Source organism: Octopus bimaculoides, chromosome 15 (genome assembly GCF_001194135.2).
Source record: "Octopus bimaculoides isolate UCB-OBI-ISO-001 chromosome 15, ASM119413v2, whole genome shotgun sequence".
NCBI lineage: Eukaryota > Metazoa > Mollusca > Cephalopoda > Octopoda > Octopodidae > Octopus > Octopus bimaculoides.
Genome location: NC_068995.1, coordinates 6,888,290 through 6,899,739, shown reverse-complemented (window position 1 = coordinate 6,899,739; position 11,450 = coordinate 6,888,290). Strand labels below are relative to the sequence as shown.

Genomic DNA, 11,450 nt, shown 5'->3' with positions numbered 1-11,450 from the left:
TGATGAAACACTGGATTATGGTAATTCTATTAGCGCACAGTTGTTGAGGCCGGTTGCTGTCCTGCAAGCCGGTACATCTAATCTGGGTTGCTTGTGAAAGCCTTGTCCATCATTTTAGTTATTGAAACTTCATAACTGGTCTGTCATCCATGTCCATATAGGTACTACTACTACTACTACTACTACTACTACTACTACTACTACTACTACCCTGATTGACTAAACAAGTCTGGTTACATAAACTGGTGTTAAACGCTGATTAGTCTACAGATGACTGATGTAGAATCATGCTGTGCTTGCTGTTGCCATGGAGACTGTTGCTTGCCTTTAAAGAAAGGACTCTCTGATTGATTGGTTGGGTTGGGTTGGGAAAATGTATGATGTAGGCTTGGATTGGACCCTGTTGGCCTGAGTGGGTGAAATTTCGCTGTAACTCCGTGGTTTCATGGTTGCATTGCTGGCACACTTACCAAGAGAGATTCATTTCAGCAATGTCCAGGATTCATGATAAAACATTTTAGGTTCCTAACATTAATTACCAAAACTCATGCATTATTTATTATTTAACTATTCAAAGGTGGTGAGCTGGCAGAATTGTTAACACACCGGGCGAATTGCTTAGCGGTATTTTATCTGTTGCTAAGTTCTGGGTTCAAATTCCGCCAAGGTCGACTTTGTGTTTCATCCTTTTGGGGTTAATTGAATGAATACCAGTTACGCACTGGGGTCCCTTCTCACAAGCTGCTCTTGTGGCAAATATTTTAAACCATTTATTTAACTAATCATTCTTTATAATGTATATCCGATACAATGTTGTTTTTTTTTACATTCATTTTTGTATTGCTTACATCAAGTCATTAAATGTGGAGGCATGTGGCTGAGTGATTTGGGTGTTGGACTCAGAGTCATAAGATTGTGGTTTCGATTCCTGGACTGGTCGACGTGTTGTGCTCTTGAGCAAAACACTTCATTTCACGTTGCTCCATTGCTCCAGTCCACTCAGCTGGCTAAAATGAGTCATCCTGAGATTGACTGCTGGGAAATATAATTCAAACACCACAGAAACCAGGAAACTGGCTGTTATGAGTCAGTATGACTCGAGGAGGTATCTGGACTCTGTATTTCAGTATAGACGTAGGTAATCTTCAAGTTTAGGGGGATAAAAAAAATAAATAAAAATATTCAAGGGAAATAACTGAACGACTTACCAGTATTATCCGTTTTCTTCTAGCTGTTTATAAATAAATCACACCCTAACCCTAATCCTAACCTTAACCCTAACGTCAATCAAATCACGTGTGTGATTTATTTATAAACAGAGATGTACGGAGAATACTGGTAAGACGTTCAGTTACTTCCCTTGAATATTTTTTTTTATCCCCCTAAACTTGAAGATTACCTATATATATATATATGTGTGTGTGTGTCTGTCCCCCTAGCATTGCTTGACAACCGATGCTGGTGTGTTTAGGTCCCCGTAACTTCGAGATTCAGCAAAAGGGACCGATAGAATAAGTACTAGGCTTACAAAGAATAAGTCCTGGAGTCTCTTAGTTCGACTAAAGGCGGTGCTCTAGCATGGCCGCAGTCAAATGACTCTGAAACAAATAAAATAGCCATACAAATAAATATAGTGCTCAAACATTGCGATAGTAATAACTTGGGAATTAGAACTCAATATACGGACTTCAGAAACGTCAGTCGAGTACAGAGAAGTTGTAAGTTCTTATATATATTTATCATTAATGCTATGAGAAAAGGCATGAACACCACAACACACCGACCCCGCCCACTACATCGAAATATTTTTGTTATTGTTTGGCACAGCATGTTGTTCTTACCTCTAAACAGTAAAGAACACTACCAGGGGAAGCAACTTTAATAAACACGTTACGTGACGAGATCCAGAAAGAAATAAATAAAACCATCAGCTGAAAGCTCGTGGCATTTTCTCATCCGCCACGACGACGACGACCGAAGCTTTAAAACCAAGTCGCCTTTTATATTTATCTGTTTGTGGATTCTTTCCTCTTTTAAACACCAAAAAAGAAAGCATATATATAAACACCCTTATTTTTTTCTCTCTCTCCCTATTTGATGATTGAGAAGACCGGATTGCTGAAATAATAATAATAGTAATAATAATAGTAATAGTAATAGTAATAGTAATATTTAAAGTGAACCCAGCTGAGAATGCCAGCCGCAACTTGTTGTGTTGTTGGTTGTAACAATCGACATTCGTCCAGCAAAAAATTACGGTTTGTTTATTTTATTTGTTTATGAAGAAACACACACACACACACACACACAGAGACATTCCTGCATACACACACATACATACATTCCTGCACACACACACACAACATTCCTGCACAGACACACACATATACATACATTCCTGCATACACACATACATACGCATGCATATATGTATATACATGCATACACACACACATACACATATATATATATATGTACACATACACACACGCATGCATATATATACATATATATACATCCTTTATATACATGTATGTTAGTATTTCTTAAATTTACTCTTTTTTAATTTTGTTTCATGCTCATTGCTGTTGTCATTGATTACGTTATTTTCCAACAATAGTCTTCTTGTTGTTGTTCCTTTTAACCATTAATATCCTACCTTATTATCACCATTAACACCTCTACTATTACTGTTATTATCTGATCTGTCCCTGTGTCTAATAAAAAACGAAATCCCTGTTGAATAATGTTGTTGATGTTCGCTTTTTTTCCCTCCGAAACATGGCAGTTAAAGGATTTGTTGACGTGTTTCGCTCCAACGTGGAAATGGCGTTTTACCATGTTGTTGTTGCTGTCACTGCTGTTGTGATTTGATGTTTGTTGTTTAGCCCTTCATGTCATACACCTAAGAATCATGTACATTCCTACCGTGACCATTCCTCAGACACGCTTTCACACTACATAATTCTATATGTCCTTATCTTACTCTTTTCCTTTCTTTTTTTTTCAAGTCCTTACAGTGTGGCTTAAGGTATTTGGCTGCTATTTTTACGACGACCACGTAAAGGGGTCACTCATCGGCTGTTGTTATTGTTGTATAACATTCCTTGCTCTTATATATATATATATATATATATATATATATATATATAATGCAAGAGAGTTAGGGGTTGAGGATTCAACCCACTAAGGGATAGTATCTATCCAATATACTGCTGGGAGGGTACCCATTCAACGGAATACAGTGTCTGCAAGTCGATGGGTACCGCATATTCTCCTCCATTTTCTAATTGCTATACATACATATATATATATATATATATATATAGTCATACGTGTGTGTGTGTGTCTCCAGATCCACTTTAATCAGATATATCCTTCTCCTTTCAAAGGTGATAAGAATTGAGGGAAATATCATTGCTATTTCTAGCACGTTCTTGGCTTGCATCCTTTCTTTCTTTCTTTCGTTTTTAAGACTTTAAAGTACGGTTTAAGGGACTTTGGCTGCTATTTCTATGACCTCACAGAAGCCCAATCATCAGTTGTTGTTATTGTTTTAACCCAGGTCAAACTCTTCTGGTCCAACAGTCCTTTGGTTAATTTTTTTCCAATTCTATCCAGATCCACTTTAACCGAATCTGTCCGTCCCCCTCCAAGACAATAAAGCGAGTGAACTAAAGGAGATATCATTGCTCTTTCTAGCACGTCGGTGGCTCATTTTTCTTTTCGTTTTTCTTTTACTTAAAATTACCTGCCTCCATACCCGCCTGCCAGTCTTTATAATTGTATCCATTTTAAGTAAAAGGTCAGTAATTTTGAGGGGAATGGGGTTTAGGTGATAGCATCGACCCTAGTATATGACTGGTAAAGTTGGCCTCTGCAGTATTTGTACTCGGACTGTGAAAACGGGTAGAAATGCTGCAAAGCAATTTGCCTGACACCGTTAACAGATCCGCCTGCTCATTGCCTCTCCGGCTTTTCTAATTATGTCTCTCGTTGCAGCAAAACCACAAAAGCTGAAAGTTGATTTCGGATTATAACTGACACTAATTTTACAAGGGTATACATATATACGACGGGCTTCTTTCAGTTTCCGTCTACCAAATCCACTCACAAGGCTTTGGTCGGCCTGAGGCTATCGCAGAAGATACTTGCCCAAGGTGTCACGCAGTGGGACTGAACCCAGAACCATGTGGTTGGTAAGCAAGCTACTTACCACACAGCCACTCCTGCGCCAGATATGGCCAGTTTAAATACTATGGTGTTAAATATAAATTTTTTACTCTGAATTTTAACTTTTTATTTTCTTATTTTTTGCAATTATTTTCTTTTTACACAGATTTTACCGAATTCCAAGAGGAAAGTACCAGCGGAGCAAGTTCATCAAGAAAATTGGTCTGCCCAGTAATTGGCTTCCAAATAATAGCACCTGGATCTGTTCGGTGCACTTTAAGTCTGGGAAAATCAGCAAAAACCGTCATGATGTAGATTATATTCCGACACTGCTTGTGGACCCAGCAAGGGACAGTGAGAAAGTGGTGAAGTTCCCAGCCACCAAATGTTTGTCAAATTCTGAGTTACTAGAAGGGGCATTCAGGGATCACATTACACATGTAAATATAGATCTTATTCTTTCATTGGTTTCATAATCAATCAATCAATCAATCAATCATACCTGAACCAATATTTATTTTATCAATCACTGTTTATTGAATGACAAAGTTACCTTTTGATGAAGAAGGATGTAACATAACACACCAGTCCATACCAGTGCACATAGAGACATATATGCATCACCAGCACCACCTCCACCACCACCCCCACCATCACCACCACCACCATTTTACTTCTTTTTCTTTCCATGTTCACATGGGCTGAATGGCCCTTCTTCATCACAGCATCGTGTCATCTCTTTCATGAGCTTCTTCCCGTATCAGAGAAGGTTCCACCACTTCTTAGCCTGTCTCCTTTCTTCGTTTTGATGTCCATTTTTCCATGCTTACATGCAAGTTTTCTATGGCAGGGTACCCTTCCTGTCCCCAACCCTTACCTGTTTCCAATCAAGCAAGGCAATATGTCCCCATGGCCAGATATATTTTGCTGGATACTAGAAATGAACGCCATTCATTTACGAGTCATGCAAGGTCAAGAGGAGACGTGCACACGCATGCACACATATGCACACACATATACGCACACATATATACATACATATATACACACAGACATACACACATATATACATATATATATATATTCACACACATATATACACACACATATATTCACGCACACACACATACATATACATAACTGGCTTCTTCCAGTTTCCGTCTACTAAATCCACTCACAAGACTTTGGTCGGCTCAGGGCTATAGTAGAAGGCACTTGCTCATGGTGCCATGCAGTAAGATTGAACCTGAAACCATGTCATTGGGAAGTAAACAAGAACATCACAAATGAATGCAAACTCATGTAAGCTCCTCATCAGTGTGTGTATGTTTAAGTTTAATTATACAAGTAGAAAGATATATTTTTCAACACATAAATTCTGACAGAGCAGCATATATAGGATAAGATCCTTTTAGAGCTGAAAAGTTTGTCAGCAACCAGCCATAAGGATCAAACTCACATCCCTCTTATATCCGGTCAGAGTGCTCTACCTTTAAGCTAAACTGCTGACCGACAAATTCTTCTGCAATTTTTTAGAAGTTATAAAGTCATCCAGAAATGCTAGATGTCTTATAGATGGCTTCATATGTAAACAAGCATAAGTTTGTTTTTGAAGCGTTGAAATATATTGTAGAACAAGCAGAAGGATATATTTTTCCTTGCGTAGATACTGGCAGAGCAGCATACTTAGGATAGAATCCTTTTAGAGCCAAAAAGTTAATTATAATTATTTTAATTATCCATTTTTTTTGTCTGGTGACACTCATTTTCTTAGCCAGGACTGACCTATTTACAGCAACAACCACAGTGAAACAATTCTAAGACATGCTATAGCTTCACACTATTCTCTTATAGCTGATTGATGAGGCCAGCATCATGCTAGAACGCAGAGAACAAGAACACTTGACTCAGTCACTGCTATTCCATGATTACCTTGCCACTAAAACAGTCTCCACGTCTCATTTACATCCTGACAATCCGACTATGAACCCTTGGATCACTGTCAACACACTCGAGGAACGAACTCCAAGCAGACTCCCTAAACATCATACAGGTAAATTATCTTCTTTTTCTGTCTTTGAGGTTTTTTTTTTGTTTTTTTTTTTTACTTTCTCAAAAGGAGTGTGGGTAGGGAGGCTCCGAAAGAGGTCTCAGGGAGTAGTGTCCCTGCCTTCCTGTGCTAGTTTTCCACCAGATTTCCTAAACATCGTGGTAGAGGCCTTGGTCTCAGGACCACTCATGTCTAGAAACTGAGGTTGGGGGTAAGCAAGGGCATGCTCCCCGTAGAAAATCCAGCTATGAAAAAGCCTCATGATAGCAAAGGAGAATGGGCACCAGCCAGCCCAAAGGTTGGGGTGGACTGCACCTGCCTACCTCGGTTGCTATGGCTTTGAAGTAGATTTGGCTACCCCTGTTAACGGAGACAAAACCTGGATTTAAAACACTGGATGATGATGAAAAGGAGTAAGTCATCCCTGCTGATCCCCACCATGACCTTCTGCAAGAACTCTGATGCTGGGGTAAGGGAACAAGAAGCTATGATTGATAGCAGTCATTCTGAGACAGACAACACAGGAAGATGGAGTTGAGATGGAAAGGAAATGCTAACAAACGCAAAGATTTTTATGAAGCAGGCAATTTCAGAAGAGCAGGAATTATATTTTACAAGGACAACAGTATCCTGTGTGTTTGGTGTTGGGTTAGATTTTGTTGCTGTTTATGACTCATTGGCTCATGTTGATAAATTTAATTTGATAAATTATTCATTTATATATCCCTAGTTGTGTGCATACACAAACAATATACACACATATGTACGCAGCAAATGTTTGTATCTGCATTTCTGTACAAATAACCATACTATCATATATATATATATATATATATATAAATATTATACACCTCATGCATTGTGTCTCTGTATCCATACATGTATGTACAGTGAGCATTTATTCGCACTTCATATGGTACATGTATATATAAATGTAAATGTAAAACTTGTAAGTTCACAAATTTTGGGAGTTCTTTTAAAATTTGAATCTTCAACTGTTAGCTTGTAATGAATCCTCACCCAGACCTGATCCCAATGCTGGATGTTCAAGAACCAAATTAAGGGCAGATTTTCATTTCCGGGATCATCCTGATTCCAAAAGGGGATAATATGTCTAGAGCAAATATACAGGGGTCCTGGATGGACAGACGGGTAGACAGAAATCCACATTTATTATTATAGATGTGAAACTGAACCAGTGCATGTGTTTATTATTGGCTTACTGACCCCTCCCAAAATACAACGGCAATCTAGGGATAATTACATCGAGGTTGACTTTGCCTTTCATCCTTTCAGGGTTGATAAAATGAGTACTGGGGTCGATGTACTTGACTTAATTCCTCCCTTTGAAAAAACTGACCTTGTGCCAAAATTTGAAACCAGTCTCGGAATATATATTCTTCAGTAATTGTTATCTGACATCATTTGTGTGTCTCTTGCTTTTTTTTTCCAGATGACCGTGGTGTTTATTTTGGTAACAACACAACACAGAACCATGGAGAAAATAAGTCTAAGCCAGAAATCAAAGAAGATAACCTTGAGTAAGGCAAAGAAAACAAAACAAAAATATATAGATAACAAAACAAAACAAAAAAAAGCAATCTATTCTTAATTATGTGCTAATTTTGTTTTCTTTGTTCCTTTTTCTTGTTTTAACGAAACTATTTTGTTATTGTAACTTTAGAAACTGCTGAAATCATTATTATCATCATCATCATCTTTTTCATCATCATTATCTTCATCCTCCTCATCATAATCTCCACCACCACCACCATCATAATCATCCCCACCACCATCATAATCATCACCACTACCACCATCAATCATCATCAGCACACCACCATCACCACCCCCACCACCATAATCATCATCACTACTGCCACCACCACCACCACCACCAAGACCACCTCCATCACCACCACCACCAACATCAATCATCACCACCACCACCATCATTATAATCATCGTTGTCACCAGCAACATCATCATCATCATCATCATCATCACCATGACATCAGTAAATTTCAGAACCGGCAGACCGTTGAACTAAGAAAATACACTGCAATGCTTGGTTGCATCATATCAGAGTTCAATTCCCAGGACCATACTCCTTTACTCGGAGGAAGGAGTCAGTAAAACAAACTACCAGTAAAATACTGGGGGTTGGGGGAAGCGGAAGGGGTCCTTAACTGCATTGACTTTGTATCTGAGCTCCACAAATTCTGGGTTTTGTTTCTGCATCGGAAAAAACAAAAAAAAAAGCGTTCGTTATTATTCTCGTTAAGATTGTAAATATCATTAAACAGAACATTGCACCACACAGGTTCTGTTCATTTCAGGACATATCGTTACAGTATTGTTAAATTGTGAATTAAAACCCTGTCTAGCCTTGACTTCAACTCTGAAAGAGTTGATAAAAATGGTAACCATCAAATATTGAACTCAATGTTTTTCTCTCCAAGAATTTGTAATCTTTATCTTAGAAACCGCAATTTTAGTATCATCATTTTCACCACTACCGCTACCATCTTAATTATCTCCTTTGTCTTTTTCATCTTCCTTCTTTTCCTTTTCATTTCTACAATAATAATAATAATAAGGGACCTTTTGAGTGGGATGGGCTACTCGACATGAAGAAAATACTAACTGGGCCCCACCTGCGAGGTCATGCGCTGTTTATCTTGATATGAGACCACCATGTCACGCACATATGGTTGTGATGCATGTGCCTGGTGTGCCCTTATCAGACGGGTAGTCATGATGGGTATAATGGGCTTTGTATATTTTACCCCAATGTCACTTTGATGGCGTACACTGCTCTCTCACTCAATAATAATAATAATAATAATCCTTTCTACTGTAGGCACAAGGCTTGAAATTTGGGGGGGAAGGGGATGGTTGATTACATTGCCCCCAGTGCTCCACTGGTATTCATTTCTTCGAACCCGAAAGGTTATTAGTACCGCCAGACTGGCCCTCGTGCCGGTGGTATGTAAAAAGCACCCACTACACTCTCGGAGTGGTTGGCGTTAGGAAGGGCATCTAGCTGTAGAAACTCTGTCAGATCAAATTGGAGTCTGGTGTAGCCATCTGATTCGCCAGTACCCAGTCAAATCGTCCAACCCATGCCAGCATGGAAAGCGGATGTTAAACGATGATGATGATGATGATTATTATTATAATAGAAGCTAGCTGGCAGAATTGTTACCTATGCTGGACAAAATGCTTAGTAGCATTATTATTATTATTATTATTATTTTCACTATGAGTGAGATGGTGGGGCAGCAGAAAGTGTAGCGTTTCATCTCTCTAGCATTCTGAGTTCGAATCTTTGCCGAGATCAATTTTGCCGGTCATTCCTGAAGACCTGTTAAAGACAATACATCAACCAAAATGTTAAACTGGTTGATATATTATGCTGACCATTATTATAACCAAATGTAAGGGCATGAAAATGCCATTTCTGAAATAGAAAGTGCCTCAAAAAAAATCACCCCAGGTCCTTTATGGGAAGTTCCCCACCCCAGAAGCTAATTTTGTCCCTGATGCTGAATATGGGGTGTGTTTAATATACCTGTGCATAATTTAAGTTATTAAATATGCTGTGTTATTTATATACCCAGTTCTTACAGAGTAAGAGATCAATTTCTGGTGAGCTATGAGGTGTGTAGTGTAAGTTCAATTCCCAGTTCAAAAGGTTTCACTTCATTTACAATTTCTCAATGTCCTCAGAAATGTATAAACATCACAACTTCCCATCTACTTAATATATAAAACAGTTGTGCCTAGTCAAAAGAAAGTATTATTTTTCCATATCACCTTTTTCAATCTAAGATTACAAATCTCTCAAAATCTTCCACATTTTCTCCTCCGTTTTTAAAGTTTTCTTCCTTTCTTTCTTTCTTTCCTTTCCCTTCACTCTACCCCTCCACCTCACACTCATTATTCATGTACACCAACTACTTCGAATTCCACTCCAGTTCTTCTATACTCCAGAATCAACGAAAAAAGCCCTTATGTGGTTGTTTGACCTATTAGAAACAGCAGCTAAATCTCCTTCAAATGGCTCCCTACTCCCTTATATAGAGAAAAGACTTGTTAGAAAACCTAGTCCTAGATACTCTTACAAAGACAGTCAGAGTACCACAGATCATAACTCACTTTGGTCAAGGCTTAGCGGCATTTCTTCCAACTTGACGTTCTGAGTTCAAATACCGCTAGGGTCAGCCTTACATTTCATCCTTTCAGGATCAATTAAATAAGTATCAGTTGAACACTGGGGGTCGTCCCTGAAATTGCTGGCCTTGTGCCGAAATTTGAAACCAATATTTTTTAATATCTAGATTAAAACATACCACAATGTTAAGTCCATATTTATTTTGCATCAGTGGTTAGAACATTTTCCTTCAGTCCATTCTTTTTCTTTGCAATCCCTCATCTAATTACATTTTCATATTCATTCTCTGCTCTCTTTCTTCTTTATTCTGTTATTTTATTTATCAATTTAAGTATTATGGTCTCTTGACAGTATTACAAGCACAACATCGAATTTCCAGAACTTACCGTTCCAAAGTCATTCTCGATTACTCATTTTTACCGAACCAGGGATGGATCACATTGGTCAACATACTCCAAATTAAACAAATATTAAAACTGCTTAGATAATTTAATGAAATGAAGTACATTAATATAAATGATACAAGTTTATTAATACGGTACTGTGCAAGGTACTAATTTGTGCATGGTGCCAATAAACTAGTCTGGTGACCACCGGAGTCTGAAGTTCCTTGTAAATTTGCAAGTCAAGCAAATATTAAATTTACTTGGATAATTAAATGAAATATTGGTACCTGTGTAGTGGAGGCGCAATGACCCAGTGGTTAGGGCAGCGGACTCGCGGTTGGGGGATCGCGGTTTCGATTCCCAGACCGGGCGTTATGAGTGTTTATTGAGCGAAAACACCTAAAGCTCCACGAGGCTCCGGCAGGGGGTGGTGGTGACCCCTGTTGTACTCTTTCGCCCCAACTTTCTCTCACTCTTTCTTCCTGTTTCTTGAGTAACGCTGCAATGGACTGGCGTCCCGTCCAGCTGGGGGAAACACATATGCCATAGAAACTGGGAAACCGGACCCATGAGCCTGGCTAGGCTTTAGAAGGGCGCATAAATAAAATAAATATAAAACAGTAGGTACCTGTGTTATTATAAATACTTTACTGTGCACAGTACT

At 38.5% G+C, this 11,450-nt stretch overlaps 1 protein-coding gene across 1 annotated transcript; it reads left to right on the top strand.

Annotated features, from left to right (window-relative positions):
• The first annotated feature begins 1,890 nt into the window (after positions 1 to 1,890).
• On the top strand, positions 1,891 to 7,835 carry LOC106869488 (uncharacterized). The gene is made up of 4 exons (XM_014915251.2): positions 1,891 to 2,258; positions 4,340 to 4,613; positions 6,028 to 6,226; positions 7,677 to 7,835. Exons 1-4 carry the CDS (start codon positions 2,194 to 2,196, stop codon positions 7,766 to 7,768), a joined length of 630 nt encoding a protein of 209 aa, XP_014770737.1. The 5' UTR covers positions 1,891 to 2,193; the 3' UTR covers positions 7,769 to 7,835.
• The last annotated feature ends 3,615 nt before the right edge of the window (positions 7,836 to 11,450 follow it).

Coding starts and splice junctions, on each gene's coding strand:
- LOC106869488 (XM_014915251.2), top strand. CDS start 2,194: ATGCCAGCCGCAACTTGTTGTGTTGTTGGTTGTAACAATCGACATTCG. Junction 4,614..6,027: donor TCAGGGATCACATTACACAT/GTAAATATAGAT, acceptor ATTCTCTTATAG/CTGATTGATGAGGCCAGCAT. Junction 6,227..7,676: donor ACTCCCTAAACATCATACAG/GTAAATTATCTT, acceptor TTTTTTTTCCAG/ATGACCGTGGTGTTTATTTT.